General features: G+C 41.4%; 1 protein-coding gene across 1 annotated transcript; it reads right to left on the bottom strand.

Annotated features, from left to right (window-relative positions):
• Positions 1-6,883: 6,883 nt before the first annotated feature.
• si:dkeyp-84f3.5 (uncharacterized protein LOC334144 homolog) lies at positions 6,884-20,293 on the bottom strand. The gene is made up of 2 exons (XM_051405573.1): positions 20,055-20,293; positions 6,884-9,521 (listed from the first exon to the last, which is right to left on the bottom strand). The coding sequence occupies exon 2, from the start codon at positions 9,360-9,362 to the stop codon at positions 7,434-7,436; it is 1,929 nt and encodes a 642-aa protein (XP_051261533.1). The 5' UTR covers positions 9,363-9,521; positions 20,055-20,293; the 3' UTR covers positions 6,884-7,433.
• Positions 20,294-20,958: the final 665 nt, after the last annotated feature.

Genomic DNA, 20,958 nt, shown 5'->3' with positions numbered 1-20,958 from the left:
ATCCGGTCGACTTGTCTGCTGGACTAGACGTGGTTGGTCTTTAAAGGGTTAATAAGTTCCACACTGCCATTTTGTGGGTAAGACTTCCTACAAAATGGCGCCACCTCTTTCTGTGCTGATGTACTACGAGAGTCTTTTGACTGTAGTGGCACATGAGAACCAGTTCCCATGGAAAAAGCACTCATTGTTCTAGAGAGGAAAAACATACTTAACCTATATTTTCACATAATGGGTGAAGAGGATCTTGTGAATATGTTTGATATTCTGTGACCAGAGAATTGCTTCACTTCATCTAATTGGTACATGTCAGCCCCCATCAGGTTTACTTTGCTTTTACCTCAGAATATGCAGATCACTGAGTAATTGATATGCTAGGCCACTGAATTTAATAGTGTGTGCAACAAAATTGTGCAAATGAATATGGAACTACCTCTAACCAAGTCACACCATAAACCTCTTTTAAATGTGTCATCAAGAGGAGCAAAAAAGGTCCACAAAAAGAACTGGTTATGTAACTGCTTCTCTTGTGGGTGTCGATTAATTTGTATTTATTTACAGGTCTGGATCATCTGAGATACGCCTATATCCTTAATATTAGGCTTTACTAAACATTTAGTCTGTATTACTGCTTTACTTTGGAATGTTTTTTTCTTATCTGAAGTTACGCACTACTACTAAAACCAAGCATTAAAGTTAGGATCCATGAACCACCACTGAACTTGCCTGTAATCCCAAGAAACTGTAGAAACACAACTTTTCCTGTACTACAGGCTTGCTGTCAGTATGATTGTGGTTCAAGGGTTGCATGTTTAAATCCCAAGACTGGCTGTAAAATGCTGAGTTGGGATAAAGACGAAACCACAAAAGTTCTGAAGAGGCCCCCCACGGCCCACCCCACTACTGCCCCTATGCTACCTGAAAATATACAATACAAAACAAGAAAAGAAATGACAAATGGAGTGGTCTCTGCAGGGTCAAATGTTAAAGGCTGGGGTATGCTTGAAACACCCTTGCTTGTGTCATCTGTCCACGTCCAAGGGCAAATGTGCTTACAGCTGTTCCAAATAGCCACACTTTTAGGCAAGACAAAAACCATCCTGTCATAGACAGGAGATGCTATAAGTTTTCAAATGGAGATAACAACATACACTTTTGGACTCTCCTGATGTTCCTCGACATACTGACGCCTTAAGTCCAGCCCCAGGACTTCAAAATCAGATTTCCCTAATATTACATCCTTCAAGAATGCTAGTGAGTTAGGTTGTTATAAAAGTCAGTGATTAGCTGCCATGATAATTTTAGTGTAATATGGTTAAGAGCAGAATCCTCTGGAACAGCGCTATAATTTTGGTGTAGTGGCCCTTCTCGGTATTGTAGCATCACATGTCGTACAATAACTTTTCCCCTACACAATCATTACAAGAAGAGTGTCACAATCGTGCAAAAAATAGTCTTTATACTATTAAGATTTGATTGAGTCCAATAAAATTTGGACTGTTTGAAAGATTCATTATCTGTTAAAATTAAATAATTCAATGCCATTTGTGTGTGCAGAGACCAAACTGGAAGTTAGCTGCTTTGGCCAGATGAAGTTTCAACCATGAAGGCTATCAACTGGCCCAGTGGGAGAAGGACACTAGTGTGTATGCTCCAAGGCCTTGGAGACTTTTTCGGTGTAACTTTCATAAGAATGAATAGGGCACCATCTTGGTGGTGGTAGGCACATTTTTCTTTTATATCCATGGTTCTCTGCATGTTTTTTTCTGTGTGTCATCATATTAAAATGTTGTGTACCATGGGTCCATCCCGAATAAAAGGACCTGAGACTAGATCTATATGGGTTTGGATCCACATTTTATAAGGTCAGTCAGGTACGGGTCAGGTCCCAGGCCTTATATATAATACCTGAGTGGATCTGAGAAGACCAGAGCTGATCATGATGGAAGTTCTCTGTGTGTGTGTGTATTGTGACTTGCAACTTTTTTTATCATTAGGATGAGAATGTGTGGGCCAGGAAAGTGCATCTGTGGCCTCTTGGTAGTGGCCCTTCCTCAGGAGGTGAAGGATCAGAGAACTGTACAGATGGTAGTTGAGATCAAAATGAAGGCGTGTTCAAAGATGGGTGTGGTCCAAGCAAGGGCACCAGAAGTACAGGGATAGGAAGTCCCCCCCCCTCCATGCTTTACACCCCTGGCCCACCTTCGTTTTAAATTGCGGATCAATGTATTCAAGTTTGATTATTCCCGTCCACTCTTAAGACTTCACTGTGTCAGTCTTTGTGTGTGTGTTTGTGTCATCGTGGCAAAGTGTGGTCCTGGGAACACTTAAGCAGGAACAACCACAGAGGTGGTTTTTATGCATTGGCAGGGTTTTACATGTCTGTGGACAGATTTTGTCAGCGCATCACAACATTGCAAGATGCAGTCACATACTTTTAACATGTGTGTAGTTGAGATTAAATTAATGGGGAAGTGGTGGGTGTAGTCCGACATATGAGTACTCAATACTCATGTAATAATTTAGTAATGAATACTTTGACTTTGAAGTACTATTGAGTCAGAACATTTCAGCTGGTTTGATCCAATTGGTCTCTAGTTATAAATCGTGTTAACTGTAATCTGGTCATGGATCATATCTCTCGCCCACGTCAAGGCAATTTCTCACTCTCTCCTCCTTTCCTTGGGGGAGAGGGGGTGGATTGGGCCTTGCAGATAGAATAATAGCCCTTTTCTATACATGTGGTGGCTTGGCTTGACTTGGCTTAGTGTGACTCAGCAGAGCAACCCAGCGCATCAGGAATTTGCATCTCATTACAACACCCGCTTGAAGGTTTGTCTTTAAAGGCAGAGACCAGTGGTAGTCGAGCGATATACTGAATGAATGAAGAGAGGGAGCAGCATTAGCGAGAATAAAGCAGTGAATCCGAGAAATAATATGTTATTTTCTGATTGTTTCATGACACTCTAAAGCACAAATAAAAACAGCCACGCCTCTGCACAACCCTGCAGAAGGTGTGATATTGCAGGATTTTGTGCAAATGCAGCCGAAGGGTCCCTCTCTGCTCTCCTTGTATATGTGTAGCTCAGCCCTGCCCTCAGTCAGCCGATGGGGTATGGCATGCAGCAGTTAAATGAAGTAAAGCAATACTCTGGTCACAGAATATTAGACTTATTCACAAGATCCTGTTCACCCATTATGTATAAATATAGGTCAAGCATTTTTTTTTTCTTCTTTAGAACAATGAGTGCTTGTCCATGGGAACTGGTTCTCATGTGCCACTACAGTCAAAGGACTTTCGTAACAACTCTATACATCCCCTACGATAAAGACCATCTGACATCACTGCAACCAACCCGCTTAGAGGCAGCCAGACTTGCTTTGACCTGACTCTGGAGATGGTCCATGACTCACTTGTTTAAACGAGTAATGGAAATGCAAATCAATGCACCAGGGTTTGAGTCAGCATGGCCAAAACTGCCAATGGAAAAGCCCTATATCCATGTGTTTTGCAGCAACAACAGCCACATATGTATTGAGGAAGTGGATCAGATGATTGATTGCAGAATGTATTGTTTTTTTCGTGATCTTCTATGCTGTGGTGAAAATTATTTTGCCATGACAGCCTGCTACGATGAAACATGACCAGCCGACACTCATGGTCCCCTCATGGTCGTAGATCAGGTTGCTTCGTGACCAAGAGGGACCCCTAGTTACAGCAGCAGCATAAACTGCAACATACAAATACAGAAATGTGCAAGCATTGAAGGAATTCTCTTGGCCATCACATCAGTGGTTGCAGCACTAAAACTGGATGGAACTGGTTAGGCTGACCTTTCAGAGTTAACATTTGAGAGGGGCAAATAGTGCAGGCACACTGTCTACACCCACTGTAGTTAGCTACCTGGACTAGGACACTTGAATTGGTTTACGTATCTTTGTAAATAAGTATGTGACATTTCGCAGATTGTCCTATGTCTGATCAACTTGCTCAGGTCCAACCATACTCAGAATGTAATTACAATTAAGGAACTGCTAGCTGTAACTGTGTGTATTTTTTTAACATCCTACCTCTTTGGGACATACATTTTGCAATGTGTCAAAGTCTACGAGACTCAGTGCAATTGGATGTCTGCATGCAGCCCAAGATATATATGAACAATGAGTTAAGTGTATCACAGACTGATCACATCTGCCTATTTATTAAGCGTATCTTTATCTGAGGTGTCCTTATGTACAGATTTAACAATATTAACAAACAGCTCCCAGCCAATCTTGGAATTCAGGAAGCATAATCTTTCTTTTTGGCGTAAGCATGTTTTGAACTCAAAGTGGCAGGATGCAATGGAAAAATCAGTTAGGCCTACTAACCTATTCTTTGGAGCATGACAAGAAAACATGGTGTCACTTACCGGAAATGTTCTTGTCAATTAAAAGACCAGTGTGTAGGATTTAGGCCTCTAGCGGTATAGTTGCAGATTGCAACTCCCTTGCTTCACCCTGACCTCCTGTCTGCCAGTAGATCCTACTTAATGTTACACTCTGGACCTTAAATTCTGGTCTGATCCTCTGAACAAATCTTTTCTTAGCCTTTTTCAGGATGAACGCTGACCAGCTAGCCTCACAGTGGTTCTATTGTCTCTAATTGATGACAAGATTGTATGTGTGTGACATCTGTATGGTCTTCATTCCCAGAGGTCAAATCCAGATTACCTCTATTAATAGTTGGTCTTGGTCTCCTCACCTTATCAGCAATCTAGAAGTGTTGCCAACCAGTCATATAATCTGTATATGCACTCAAAGTTAACCAGTTGGCCAATGCCGATTGCAAAGTCCAACAACTGATTGGCAAGACTACATGATTACTGACAGAGCAGGGGACACCAAAACCCAATAATATAAAAAGCAACCTGGAATTTTCAATTCAATTTTATTTGTATTTGATACAGGCACCCACTATGTGAGCATGTTCATCATGGACCTGTCATATGAAGGAGACCCTATGAAGAGAGTCTTGTTGAGAAGGATAAGTATAATCCTCCAGGTGTTTTGAAAACTGTCAGATGTGCTATATAAAGTAGAACAAGCACCGAATCTGGCTTGCAGCAGTTAATAATGATGTCTAAGTGGGTAGGGCCAGGAATTAAAAGGAAGGAAGGAAGGAAGGAAGGAAGGAAGGAAAAGCTAAGCAAAATCATACTAGTCTGCCCTCTGGAGGAAGAAATGTCCTCTGGAAAGGAACAGATGGTAAACACAATAAAAAGCAAACAGAAAGGCATTAGAGACAATGCAATGCATTTGATGTCCCATGCTGCCACACAGTGCATGTTGCCATAGGGATCAGATGACTGTGCCACAGAGTGAGGATTTGAACATAGGATATGTGCCTCATACCAACCCATCAGGGATACCCTAGACTATTGGTGCTGTCTACCCAAGCACAAACATTTGGAAAAAATAAATAGCAGTAAAACTTCTATACACTGCACATTCTTGTCTTAGAAGTGCAGCACCCATTCAGTCCATTGCTTTGCCCATTCGCACAGAAGGTAAGAGTATGTCTGCATAAAGTTAGGTCCAAGACGTTGTAAAGCAATCATTTTCTTCTCTAAACAGTACTGCGGCCATTTAGTAAGAGAGATTATCAAATTTTGGGAAAAAAACACACATTTTGAATTTTTCTTCCCTAGACAAGAATTATAGGCCCACTAGAGAAAGTACTGGATGCTAAGGGTTCACTACTTGTCTTACTTGTCTCAAAAGCAGCAGTTAGTCAACCAGTCATTCAGTCTGTTCTTTCCATGGCAAAATTGCCATAAAATTTGTCATGGGTTTTGTTGCCAGAGGATGTTTACAGATGGTTCTGTGATAACCACCTTGGTTTTGGTTTCTCAAACTGATCCCTGGTTTTGTAGGTGCTGTAGTTCATTGAAGATAAGCCATATTCTAGGGCAAGTATTATGTATGTGGATACTGTGAACTATGATGGTGCTCATTCATTCTAGTGACAGTTGTTAACTTATTGCATGCAATGTTTTTGTTCTTTTTGGCTTCCACATTGTACAGCCCACAACACATGCATTTTATTATCCCTATTAAAAAGGGCATATGTGTAGGATTAAGTGACATATAGCGGTGAAATTTCAGATTGCAACTAACTGAACATTGCTCGAGTGGGCTGTGAAGTGTTTAGGAGAAACTTCTGTGGCTGTAAAACTCGCAATAATTAATGGTTTGAACAAATAGAAATACAGAGGCTAATAACTAACCTTGTGTGTGGTTTGAAATGTTGTGTTTATAAAATATAAATATACAACAAAGTGAGAGAAAGGCTGACTCTGCTACTAAATTACAGTTTTTTCTTTTTTTACTGTTGTATTACTGTTCCATTGCTGTTTTTAGGAATACTTCAGATTTTAAGGTAGAAAGGGCACTCAAGATGAAGCTGTGCACTAGTATGGACATATGCAACTTAATCACTCCCACCTTTTTCCAGTTATGCATTACCAGCTTACATGTCATTGGATACACCATATGGATAATCCCTCTACAAGTCAATTGGTTATAATTTCAGTTAAACAGTGTGATACCTCATAAACTCTCAGGATAGCAGTATCCATTGCTGCCTACTACAGTGATTTTTTGATAATACCACTAGGAGTCACCAAGATATTTTCAATAGGGGCTGCAAGAAACAATACTGAACCAATCACAGGTATGGTTTCTTACTAACTGCACCCAAAGGTCACAAAGTTACAAGAATTCATCCACAATGAGTGACTCCTCATTTAGTCCAATCAACTGGACCACTTCCTCTGTGCAGTTGGGGTTTCTTACTGCGAAATAGCAGCAAAAAGGAAGCCAAAGCAAAACTGATAGCAGAAAGTCATTTCTCTGTACAATTTTAATGACAATGAAAAAGCTATTCAGTGACAATGCTATCCTTTCAAAGGGAAGATATACACATACCACATATTGAAGAAAATGTCAGAGTCATGTAAGTAAAACATGAAAATGCAGCAATATGATTGACAATAACAGCATGGGTAGCCACAAAAAATACAAAGCTAGCTAGATAGCAAGTTAACTAAACCGTAGCTTGTGGGAGAATACGAAGTTTAAACTTGCATTTTATGCATGTCAGATGTATGTTGATGTAATTCTCCATTTATTTTTTATTTAATTCAAGTCATTTGGTATACTCATCATCCTTGGTTCCAATTAGTTTAGGGAATTCACCAATAAACAGATTTGTTTCTCATCATGCCAAAGAAATAAAGTGTATAAAAAGTAGTTATGCAAAATAACCATTACAAATTTTACATCAATAATCTATACAGTTACTCAAATATTTGCATTCAAAAGGATCATAAACACTCAACTCCTGAGAGCTTTATTGTTGGCAATAGCAATAACTAATGGGTCTGACATGATAGTTACCCGTTGCTTTCTGAGCCATGAGAAGTCTGGTGCTGAAGAAACGTCTCCAAGCATGAGAATGTCTCAGTGCACTCAGTGCATTCATAAAGAACCTCTGTAGAATTTCCTTTATCATTTTGAGTATGGTCCATATAGTCATCCTCAATGTCCTCTGCACTACCCTTTACCAGGGCAGTATCCCCACTGGAACCAGTCCTGTGACATGTTTGTCCAACATCACCTGCTTCTGCGGCGCTTGGGTGATTTTGAAGGTGGAGCTCAAGGGATGAAGAATTCTTGAACTGAGCTGGACACCTGGGGCACTTACTAGGTTCCTTTTTGTGATAGCGCAAGTGCCGTTGGTACACACATAACAACCCAAATCTCTTTCCACATTCTTGACACTTGTAGTTAACTCGGCCTGCTTTTCCAGATTGTTTCTCCTTTGGCTGTTCCTCTGGTGATGCCGTTTGTTCATTGTCAGAGGAGCTCTTGGTTTTCTCGTCAGGAGATAATGCATTTTTCTCACCATTGAGAGAATTGGGGACAGGGCCATTTTGTGGAGTTGTGTACAAGTGTTTCAAACCTGGTTTCTTTTCTAATTCAGCTTTGTGGTACATGGCTACATGCCTTCTCATATCACAGCGCTGTGGAAAATGTCTACCACAAAATACGCATGTGTGCATAGTACCCTTATGGTATCTCATATGCCGAGATAAACTACTAGAATGATTAAAGACACGGTGACAGTGCTTGCAAGGATGCAGCTTGCCATTTGGATTACCCCCTCTCCTACGTCTGCCTTTAGGTTGTATTCTGCGCTTAAAGGCTTTTTGTGATTCTTGATTCAGCTGATCTATTTCCTCCTGAGTTTGATGTGTGAGATGATGCTCCTTCAGAGCTGTTAACTTCTGGAAACGATCACCACATAAACCACATCTGTATGGTGTGAAAGAGTATTCAGCGTCAATCTCACCACTAATATCTCTAGAGATTTTACTTTCTCCATTTAAAACATCAACAGATGTGCCATTGCTGTAGCAGTTTTCAAGTGGTGTGTCTATGTTCTTAGAGTTCACTTGAATTTCAATTTCGTGTGCAAAAGTAGCATCAAGCTCTTTTCCTTTGCAATGGTACAGTGAATGTGCCTGAAAATCTGACATCCAAAAGAAATTCAACTTGCACTTCCTACAAGGATATGTTTTCTCAAACTTTTTCTCCTGCTTATTCTCAGATTTACCCAATACTGTTGTCTTTGGGGAGAGGTGGTTTTCTTTTTTATGAGCATTCAATGCATCCACTTTAAGGAATCGCTTACCACAATAACCACAGCAGTGAAAGCTTTCATTGGCATGGTCTTGGAGGTGTTTCTTAAGCTCCTGCCTACCTTCAAAGATCTTACAGCACAAAGTACACTTGTAACCTCGCTCTGTGTTTCGATACTGTTGGTGGCGATGTAAACTCTGCAGGCTGTTAAATGATCTGCTACATATTTCACAACGGTAATGGCCCTGACGAGACTTCTCCAAGTTCAAGTCTGATGGCCTTGGCCTGAACACATCTCTAAAAGGAGAGCCCTGTGGCCTTAGAGTTGGAGACACTGGTTTGATAGAGGATGGGAAATGTGATGGCAGGACTCCAGGAGATACTGGTTTTACAGATGAATGGGACTGCACCAAGCCATTCACAACTGTCAGTGTACCATTTTCTTGTAGCACATATTCTCGAGGGACTTCAAATCCATTGGACGAGCCATCAAAGGAAAATGACTCCAAAGGTCCATGAATAGCCATATGGGCCAACACATTAGAGTACTGGCTGAACCCATCACCACACTCAGTGCAGATGAAGGTACTTGATTCTCCACCCAACTGTGTTGAAGCAACAGTATTCATTGATTTCGGCTTTTCCATGATGAAATTATTTTGTCCATGTGCTGATGGCATCACTTTTCAATCTACAAGTATGATTAAAAACTTTATCCAGACACCCAAAATGTTGGTTGGGGGAATCATTCCACTCTCTCAACAGACTGGTCCTAGAAAGATGTCCTTCTGAGCTGAATGTTCACCCCTCTGCTGAGGGTTTCCATGTTGTATCAGCACCTGGGAGATAAAACAAATGATTATCAAACCACTGAAGCCTAAGTCTGTTTAACAAAATATTGATAACATAACATTTTTAAGTCTTAAGCAACCATTGCCTTCTGCCGTGAGCATGCATGCCTTTTTCTCTTTTAATCCCAGTGCACCAGAAAGACTGTCCTTTCAACCACCTATTCGGTTTATGACAGTTTAGAGCAGAAACATGTCCCTTACATCAGTTTCCCCACTTAGTCATGTGAAAAAATTAGGACACCCTATGAAAACATATGTATTTTTTTTAACATATTTAGACATATGGATATTTAATATCAATTATAACAATACTGAGAGATTCAAGTAAAATAACTAAACAAGTCAAACTGAAGAAAATACTTTTTAAAACTTTCTGTAAAATGTAATAAAATAAACATTTTTTCCCACTTAAAATGGCTGAAATCACACAGGTGTATCACATCAGGTGCACATGATTAGAACATTGTTACTCAGCATTTTGAGGGAGGCTTGCCCTATTTAAACCTCAGACATTCAGTTTGGTGTGCTCCCGACTGTTGACGTGAGAGTGAACACCATGGTGAGATCAAAAGACCTGTCTGAGGCCTTCAGAAAGAAGATTGTTGCCGCTTATGAGTCTGGTAAGGGATTTAAAAAGATCTCAAAAGAGTTTGAAATCAACCATTCCACTGTCCGGAAAATAGTGTACAAGTGGAGGACATTCAAAACAACTGCCAACATGCCCAGGTCTGGCCGTCCAAGCAAGTTCACCCCGAGAGCAGACCGCAAGATGCTTAAAGAAGTCTCCAAAACCCCTATAATGTCATCGCGGGACCTACAGCAGGCTCTGGCAACTGTTGATGTGAAAGTGCATGCCTCTACAATCAGAAAGAGACTGCACAAGTTTAATTTTCAAGGGAGGTGTGCAAGGAGGAAACCTTTACTCTCCAAGAGAAACATTAAGGTAGTGTTGCACGGCGCACCGATACTTCAAAAGTATCGCGATTCTCGGAAATTAAAAACGCCACGATTCCTGAATTTAATAGTATCGATACTTTTAAGAATGACTGCGTTCCAGATTTGTAAGAGTCGTATTTCATGTTGGTGTGTGCAATGCATGCATCCAGTGCCTCCCTATGGACGTCTGTGTTTTTTCTCCTCACGCACGCAGCAAAGAAGCTGCAGCTGTCATGTGACAAACACTGTAACGAGATCGCTGCATGTGCGAGCACAAGTGATACTGTGGCCGCCGGTCCACGACTGGTAGAAAAAGATGACGCGAGGAGTGAAATATGGAAGTACTACCTTGCTGACAGTGAGGGCAAAGCTACCGATAAGTCGAGACCTGTTTGTCGTCAGTGCTAACGTTACAAACGAATGTAAACAAAGGGAGCAAACAACTCGAACCTGGCGAAACACTTGGCTGACAAGCACGCCGAGTTGTACAAGGAGTTTAAAGACCGACAGGTTAGTATGTGAAAGATAACACGACCACGTTCATGCCCTTAAATAAGTCAAATGAGTAGGCTATGGTTATTTTGTGAGAAGTCACTATTTTGCACCACCGTAGTTTGACGATGCTATCTAGAGAAATAGTAGGCTAACTATAGGCATTATCCTCATGGCTAACCAATAGCCTGCCTACGGCTAATTCAACATCTCTGAAAACGCAACTTTCACAGATAACGTTAATAATTTGCAAGCTGCTAAAAAAAGCACACAAAACATCAGCTAAAATGATCTATAGGCTATATGATTATAATCAGAGCATGTGTATGTTTGTCAGTGATTTATGTATATTGGGTTATTACAGCATTTAAAGAGCACAGACCTACGCTAAGGAGGTGTATTTGTGAAACGCCCTGTAAGAAATGATGCACTCAAATATAAAGTTAACCATCAAAGAAATCAGACATTAAAGTACAGGAAACATTAGCCTATATTAATCCATATATCACAGCTTAAATAACATTAGGTTAACTCATTATTTCCTATTATTAATTATGGTAATGTTATGGTTAAGTAAATGTTAGCAGTTATCACTATAACCACTGCATATAGAGATGCTAAGTTAGTCACAAATTATTGTTACTATCACACATAAACTATTTAGATCCACCATGACAAATTTATCACCATCATATTTTAAATATTTCCATTTTCTTCTGCTACAGAAAAGTATCGAAAAAGTATCGAAATCGCAATTCTTGACTTGGTATCGAAACAATAATTTTGGTATCGTGACAACACTACATTAAGGCCAGACTGAAGTTTGCCAGAGAGAACGTAGACAAAGAACAGGACTTCTGCAATAATGTTCTTTGGACAGATGAGTCTAAAATTGAATTATTTGGAGACCAGAACAGAGGACATGTTTGGCGCCCACCAAATACAGCGTTGCAGGAAAAGAACCTCATACCAACTGCGAAGCATGGAGGTGGAAGTGTCATGGTTTGGGGATGCTTCGCTGCAGCAGGACTTGGCCAGCTCACCATCATAGAATCCATCATGAACTCTACAGTGTATCAGAGGGTGCTTGAGCAACATGTGAGACCATCTGTAAGAAAATTAAAGCTGAAGCGGAACTGGACCCTGCAACATGACAATGACCCTAAACATACCAGTAAATCCACCAAGGACTAGCTGAAAACTGAGAAAGGGAGAGTCCTGGAATGGCCCAGTCAAAGCCCAGATCTTAATCCCATTGAGATGCTGTGGGGTGACTTGAAACAGGCTGTACATGCAAGAAACCCCTCAAACATCATACAGGTTAAAGCATTCTGCATTGAGGAGTGGGGCAAACTTTCCTCAGACCGATGTCAGAGACTGGTAGAGGGTTACAAGAAGCGTCTCACTGAAGTTATTTCAGCCAAAGGGGGTAACACTAGGTATTAGGGGGTAGGGCGTCCTAACTTTTTCCTCTGTTAGAATATGCATTTATGTTGATGTCTTTTGTTTAATGAGTAAAACAATGTTATTTTTTACTGTTTACCTGCAATTAGATCACTTTCTTTTCCAGAGATAAATGAAAACAAGATTAGACATCGATATGTGAACATTTATTAATGAATAACTGAATATTTAAGGTGTCCTAATTTTTTCACATGACTGTACTCTTCTACTTATTCACAGGTCTTGAAGAATTCTCTTCCAAATTCCAGTCCTCCTCACGTTGGATCACAGTACCTTGCCTGACCATGCCAAACTGGCATCAGCACCTGACTGGCATTGTGATCGGTATTTTAATTTTGCAAAATAGAGAGCACTTGGATAGGTACTTGGTGTCAGCAGATACCCTAAATTGATGTACCAGGATTGGGAGAAAAAGCATCCCTACTGATCACAGGCTTGGCTAGGAAAATCTACAGCTTTTGCTTCCGAGTCATGCTTTGGTAAAACGACGGAATCTGGCCCTGTACAGTATGATGGGGCATCATTCATTTGCTATAGGCACTACGGACACCAATTGACAGCAGGGGAGGGGAAGTCTAATGTCCAGGAGCTATTCATCATCCCATTACACACTGTTAGACAGGCCATGGTGTCTAGACAGAGTACATTAGGGCAGGGCTGCAAATGCCACTTCGATCTCTAAATACAGAAGTGGATTAATAACCATCTTGGAGTTTAGCTAGGCTGTATTGATTACTTAAGTTCATTTTGGAATTGCTTACCACCAATGTCCCAAAAGCATACAAGTTTTTTGATGATTACAGTCATCTGGTTGACCCGATAAACGAGACAGCCCACAGGGAAGAGGCTTAACTGAGAAGGTTTGTATGTTGCAGAGTCCAACTATAGAATACAGAGAAATTATCCCGGGTTTAAACTAACGTAACAGGGAAAATTTGCTTGCATTTGCAGCAACAGCAAGACAATCAACTCGATGAATCAGTGTCACCAGCTTACCAATGCCTGCGCTTCTTCAAGAGCTTTAGGAAAAATCATTCTGTACAATTTTTAAAATGTTCTTACTCTCATCACAATTCGGTAAGAAACAAACAAACAAAAAAAAAAAAAAAAACAAGAATGTTGGAAAACAGCCAGAGTACACTGGTTAGATGAGTAGCAGCGGGTCACATTGCAAGCTCAAACAAGCACACCATAAACATGTCATCAAAGTATCCAACTTCTTTAACTTTTGCCTTGCTGGAAAACCATTCATGCTGTCTTCAATGGTTGTAGCTCAGAGTAACTACCATACCAAACCCCTAGCGCAAAAGGCATTATTCTGTCCATTAGATCTAAGAAAGGGTCAAGCTAAAACATGGTGTTAACTCGCTTTAAAAACTTATCCACATTTATCCCTGAGTGCTCTACCATCCACAAAGGATATTAGCAGTGAGAGGTGCCTATCTTCTGCATTACCAGACTCCAACAGGCCCAAGTCTCTCAGGCCCCTTTCAGAACAATATAGGTGATCAAACTCCAATCATCTAAATGGGTCAACCTGACACAACAACCAATACCTGGGTTGAATGCAAGGCTAGAACCTGCCTGTCTTTAGTAAATACACATTTCTGTGAGGTATTCCATTGAATCATGACATTTTGAACATTTATGTAACCAAATACTAGGGCTGCTTCCTAATAATCGACTTATCCATTAGTTGCTGAGAGGAGTCTTAGTCGATCCACTTTCCATTAGTTGGGAGCTGCGCCTTCTAACCAGGACCAAAGTATCAGGATCGCTGCAAGCTGGAGCTTTTCTCTTGTAATGCAGGGAGTCACTTACTGGTGCACTGCTGCATATGCTAACTCTACTGGCTGCTGCCATTAGCTGAATCTAACTGGACTGGGAGCTTGAAGGATGGGGACACTACTAGCTTCAACAGAGGCAAACTGACTTACAGCGGCTCTGACCAGGACTTTGACTCTGGGGATAAAGACACAGCGGGTTCAGGAAGGGACAGGAGAGGCATAAAACAGAGGAAGAGAAGCGAGTTTGCAGGGAGTTAATTTGTAAATAACTGTTAACATTGTACATCATCCATCGTATCAGTAAGTCTGCCAGTATTTGTTTTTGTGAAGTTGGAAGTTATTTATTCTGGGTTTTGAACAATGAAACTTAAGTGATGTTGAAACAAATGAACCAAATGTTCAGTCTCCTTGCTGATTGTTCTGAAACATTCAGAATCAGTCACTTCTTCTGTTATTATTTAGGCCACTGTTAAAACACATATATTTAAATTAATATCATAAACGTGGGACAACTAGTCTTCCATTGGGTTTATCAAACGACTACTAGTCGACTAGTCCAGGACAGCCTGTAGCTTGTTCAAGTCACAATGAGTAAGGACACCTAGACTTTGTAATGCAAGACCCAAAGCTGGACAGGCCAACACGTCTAACCCGAAGAAACTCCTGGTCAAACATAAAATATATATCTGAAAGCTGAAGAGTGTACCATTACCACGTTTGATAGCCTAAAGCCAAGTCCTCCACAGAGAGCTGCAGCCAGCAGCTAGCGCCAAAGTTGAACCCTCCATGTACAACAAAACTTTAAGCTAAGTAATCAATGAACTACCTTGATAAGTTGTTGCTAGAGATAACTGGGCGGTTTTTCACTCTTGGTTGACATTAGCTTATAGCTTTACTTGCAGTAGCCATGGGACTGTCAACTCGTGAGACTCTTTGGCAATTGAAACTTTTCACAGGCTCTCACGCCACACCTCCGTTTTCTGACGCAATTTGTCTACTGACAATATCTGAAGGACTAGCCTACATTACCCTCTTAGGTGTATATCTTTTAATTTACTTAATTCACTACTTAACTTTTTAACTGCTTAAATCACCTTTTGTCTTCAGTAACGTTACTCTTTTCCACACAAGCCACACACACACCTAATCTGGTCTGTGTCTCTCACACACACCACTTGCTTGCTCCGGCCAGCCTCTATCTCTTTCTCTGTGTGTCTGTTGACTTTCTTCAGCAGTAACTTTTGTTAAGTCGGACAAAAAACACAAGCGTTTGGAATTTTTTTTCACCTGTTTTAACAACGGCAGGTGAGCTAGAAAAAAAAAAAGAAAAAAGAAAGAATGTTGAAAAACTCACCACATACTCAAGGTTATGCCTCTACTAAATATGGCCTTAAGGTGAATGCATATGCAGTCAATTACTTTGCGTTTTATAAACGGCGCAGTCTTCAAGTAGCTGGACAGTGACATTTTACTCTCTACCAGAGAAATCTGCAGAATCGATATAGTCGACATAGAACTGGAGGGAATTTCTCTCTCCCTTTGAAAGTGTCCTGCAGTGTCCAGTGCTTCAGTGCAGTCTTTACCTGAGTTACCTGAATGAACTGTTTTCTGCTGGAAGCTTATTTTCCTTATGTCTACATCTTTTGCGCGGATTACATGAATAAATTACTATATATAATTAACTATAATTAGTCTGTTTATAGGGCTTTTGTCGCACTTGCAGTGATGTGGTGAGTGTGCAGCTCTCCACGTTCTCGGTCTCGCCTCTGACCAGCAGCTCAGCCCCGCCGACAGTGACATTTCACTGCAGGTGGCGCTGAGCTCCTGCTCTCTCACACACACACACACACACACACACACACACACACACACACACACACACACACACACACACACACACACACACACACACACACACACACACACACTTTTTGCGAGTAAATTACCTCTATGGCTTACCACAATAGCACACAGCAGTGCTTCACTGTGAAAAGCTAGTTAGCCGTGGATAATAGAAGAAAAACCGTGATCAATCATCTGATCAGGTGCGGCTTCCAGCTCTGAAACGTTGGACACTTCACTTTAAGCTTTTATAATTGTCTTTAACCTGAACTGTATCTGCTAGATAGCTAATTAGCTGTCCACGCTGTGGACCAACTCAGCTGTGAATAGTACAAGATACCATAGTGACGTTACATAAACAGGGACTTTTTATTTCTTTTCTGTGGCAGCAAACAAAACACATAGCCTTTCATTAACTACGGTATTCTAGGGCAACCTGACCTTACCACTAGGGATGTCTCCAAAGTCACTCAATAGAGTATCTGCTAGGGCTGGGGGTAAATGATTATTTATTAAACGATTAATCTGGCGATTATTTTATCGATTAGTCGACTAATTGGACGATTAACGTGAGTTAGCTAACGTTAGACAGATAAAGTTAAAAGCTACTGCAATCTTCTTGCTACCGTTAGCTAGATCTAGCAGCTGTGCACTTTGGTGGTGCTAGGCTAACCAACGCATCTTAGCTCTCGCTCTGAAACGGAGCCACCCCTTTGCCACTCGCGAAGGAGACAACAACAACAACAAGCACCAACGATGGCCAAATCAATCTCATGCCCGTGCAGCGCGGCGCGCAACCCGAGCTCCGCGCACCCCGTTGGCGCCAGCCAACCACCACAGCCCCCCGCGCAGCCCGCCCGCGGTAGGCCAGCAGCCAAAGCCCACGCCAGCCAACGTTAGCTACTATAGATAGCTGTGTTCTGCAGCCGTAAGCCAGCTACCATTCAAGCCAACTTTAGATGATAACTAACGTTAGCTAAACACAGCTGTCTAGGCGCCAGTAGCTAGCCAACGTTAACGTTAGCCACCAACCCAGCACGAACAAACCGCACGGAGAGCCAAGACAGCCAGTCAGCACCACCGAAGTGCGCAGAGCCCAAGCCACACAACACACCACACAAACATGAAACCAACCCAGCCAACGCCAGCACCCACCTGCCACCGTCTCCTCCACGGGCGTCAACGGGGCGCCTCCGCCACAGATGCTCCCACATTGCCAAATGGAGTTGGCATACCACACCAGCACCACAGCAAAGAGCGCAAATAACCACACCTTTACGTTTGGGACTAATTTTGAAGTATTCCCATACCTTCAATGATTTAGGGCGAGCTGTTTTTTTTAGGACTTTTTCTTTTATTGGGGCTTTTATTGGGAATTCTGTGAGGAGGTTGCCGTTTCGTCTTCCATTCTGCAATGTTATGGTCTCCCACGTGTGTATGTGTGTAGCGCTGTGACGAAGCGTTGACGCAAAAATTTGACGTCGACGTCATCGGTACAGGCCTAGTATCTGCCGATACTGAGTCCCAATCCAATACTTGTATTTTTTAGATAATACAGTGCCCAGTGCACACTTCAAGTACATTAAAGTTACTAAAATAGCTCTGCATTTCATTAAGACACAAAATGCCTACGCTGAATCTGTTCCTTAATGTTCTGTTTTCCCCTCTTTTTGTTCTCTCTCTCTCTGCAGCCTTTACCTGAGTTACCTGAATGAAGTGTTTGTATTCTGCTGAGTGTTTATTTCTGTTGCCTCTACATCTTTTGCACGAACTACATTAATGAATTACTCTTATTGTCTTTTTGTCTATGGAACTCTTGTTGCACTTGCAGTCGCCTGTTGAGTGTGGTTGTGTGGGATCTACTGCTCTCTCCTACGAGCACAGACCACTCCACCCGCGGTGAAACTCCGCAGTGGGTGGGGCTGCTCCTGCTCTCTATCTCCCTGACACACAGAGCGGAGAGGAGGAGGAAAGAGACAGCGAGAGAGTTGACGATGGCTGCTCCGTGCCTGAAAGCTTTGTGAGTAAAAACAGCTATATGACAGCTGTCATACAACAAAAGCTCTGATCGGCTCATTAAATCTCAATATAGCTGATACAGTTAAAAAATGCCTTGATCAGCGCTGATACCGATCATTGAGATCGGATTGGGACATCCCTAGTTGCTACCCCTCACCCTCACACACCGGGAAAGACTCCCTTCCCACGAGCCCACCTTTCTTAAAAGGGGAAGGCTCTGCTGGTAACACAGGTACAATTGGGCTGAGGGTGTCCTTACCAGAGGTGGAGGAAGAATCAGATCCTTAAGTAAAAGTACTAATATCCCACTTTGAAAATACTCCACTCCCAATACAGTGGGGGTACAACAGAAGCCTTTTTTACCGCTGCTGAAAGAAATCCTTAAGGAGACTTATTTTTACTGTTGTATATTTACTGTTGGTCAACTGCCACTATTGCCTTTATGAAGCAAAAGTATTTCTTATCCAATAACTTATTTCTATGAATATATTTAAGTATACTTTAAACTGTTACTAGTATAATAATATAATGTATTGTTCAATTTCAAGTTCAAATTTGCCAAAACAATACCCAATCCTATAAACAAAGCACAACAAACACAGTTATGAACACAGTGCAGTATGCCAGAAAAAAACCTGTGGAAGGTTTTTCCAGAGCACAATGCAGCATCATGTGACGAAACAACTAAACAAAGTTTGATAAACTGAAGATGATGTTGCATTAAGATATCACTGGAACCACACACACACACACACACACACACACACACACACACACACACACACACACACCTCCAACAATGCAAACTGGGCATATTTTTAAAATGTCAGCACAAGAAAATGATACACAACAACAGATTCAAACAAAAGTATGCGTAAAAACCACAAAGGAGCATCAGAATCAGGGCTGATCCAGATCCAGATAGTCTGAAATCTGCTATACAAATCCCACCAGCAACCACTGCAGTCCTTAAAAATACTGTAACTGCAACCACACAATGCTGCAGAGTGCACAAAAATAAGTTTCAATTAATGATAATGAACAGCCAGTTTCATTTGTTTTGCAGGCAACACTTCAAGAGCGCTGCTTTTTGAAAACTACGTCCAAGTAGACCATTTAGTGATGAAGAAAAGCAGTCCAAATTTTACTACAACAGATCCAGCCTGATGCTTCTCGCCACAGATCATAAAAAAACACAATAGGACATTACACCAAACAAAATATTGAGTGCCATTAAAGAAATGCAGAGCTTTTCAGCTCCCACACTCATTCAATTTGCTCCATTCATTTCAATGTAGGCTGTAGTCAAGGTATGCACTGTAAACTGTACAGTGACTGAAGAAAAATAGATATTTACTAGATACTATAAATGCTGCAATTCAAATAATAAAACCTTCATCAAAGACACATCAACAAAATGAAATAAGAAGCACGTGATGTCTTAAAAGGGCACATCCCGTTTTGCAGATATTGTCATTAGCAAAATCTAAATATTAACAAACCTGCAGGTACGCACAGCTGAAAATGTCTCAGCGGCTGTGCAGCTATATTCAGTCTGCAAAGCTTCGACAGGATTCCTCAGACGTTATCCACGAACATTATGAACAATTTTCACGGTTATCGTAGACAGCCGAGTATGTTTAAAAAAGACGTATGCAGCCAGGGGGCGACTGCACCCTCCCACAACAGACCGCTACTGTAGCTAAGCAGCTACTACTCTGAAAGCTAACGTTAAAACTGAAAATAATACGCACTGTCGAAGGCTTTTTGGAACCGACAGGCAGCAAGTGAGTAAAAGCAGCTCATGAACTACTTCAACTTCACTGTGAACCTGTGGGCTGGTACTGTATGCAGGCAATCGCTAACGCTAGCTGCTAGCTAACGCTAGTTAGCAAGGGGAGAAAAGCACTGTGATTTATATATAACCAGACATTTATGAGTCAGCCAGTGAGCGCCAACAGTCGGTTTAAACATCACTTACCCCACAATCTGGTACACATCAGAATACAGTGCATTTCGTGTGCAGCGTCTCCTTATAAGCGCTCTGTGGCAGATGACTGCTAACTGCAGCAGGCCTCTCTCTCTCTCTCTCTCCCTACCTCTCTCTCTCTCTCTCTCTCTCTCTCTCCCTAGCTCTCTCTCTCCCTCTCTCTCTCTGTCTCTCTCCCTACCTCTCTCTCTCTCTCTCTCTCTCTCTCTCTCTCTCCCTCTCTCTCTCCCTCTCTCTCTCTGTCTCTCTCCCTCCCTCTCTCTCTCTCTCTCTCTCTCTCTCTCTCTCTCTCAGAGCTTCTAAAGATGGCAAGGGCCGTGACATCATGACGCACGCTGCATGTGATCATGACGTTTTCTTAATGCAGACATGAAGAAAAAAAGTACAAATCTATCATAAATGAACAGAATACACAGTTATATAAAAGCTACGGATAATCCTATGGAAAGAAAGCACAATATATAAAGCTACATCCTGACTGGAGTTTAAATATGTGAAACAGTGCCCTCTGCTGGTCCAGGAATATGATGAAGAAAGTCAGTAATAATAAATAAGTCTGTCCAATACCAAACAAACAAGGACCAAAAGATGAGACTAAGTCAAGTAAATGCAGCTGCTACTTTACATAATACATAAGCTCTGTGTATATCTTTGGCTTACATATACTTTCCTTCCAGTAAAAATATACAATGAAATATGTTTATCAAAGAATGTGGTAAATATATAGAAATTAAATCTCAGTTGAATCAGTTTCTGATCAGGTTTTTCCACACTCAATGTAGAAGGAGAAGGCTGTCTCCAATATTCAGGATTGATTTGTGGACTTGGCCCATGAACACACACAGCAGTGGGTTTGGGCAATTGTGGAGAAAGGCCATGCTGGTTGCTATGGGGA

The sequence above is a fragment of the Dicentrarchus labrax genome, unplaced genomic scaffold (genome assembly GCF_905237075.1).
Source record: "Dicentrarchus labrax unplaced genomic scaffold, dlabrax2021, whole genome shotgun sequence".
NCBI lineage: Eukaryota > Metazoa > Chordata > Actinopteri > Moronidae > Dicentrarchus > Dicentrarchus labrax.
The sequence above is the reverse complement of the archived record's forward strand: the minus strand, read 5'-3'. Positions and strand labels throughout refer to the sequence as shown.

What these genes read in the sequence shown, in the direction of transcription:
- si:dkeyp-84f3.5 (XM_051405573.1), bottom strand. Translation starts at nt 9,362, where the DNA reads ATGCCATCAGCACATGGACAAAATAATTTCATCATGGAAAAGCCGAAA.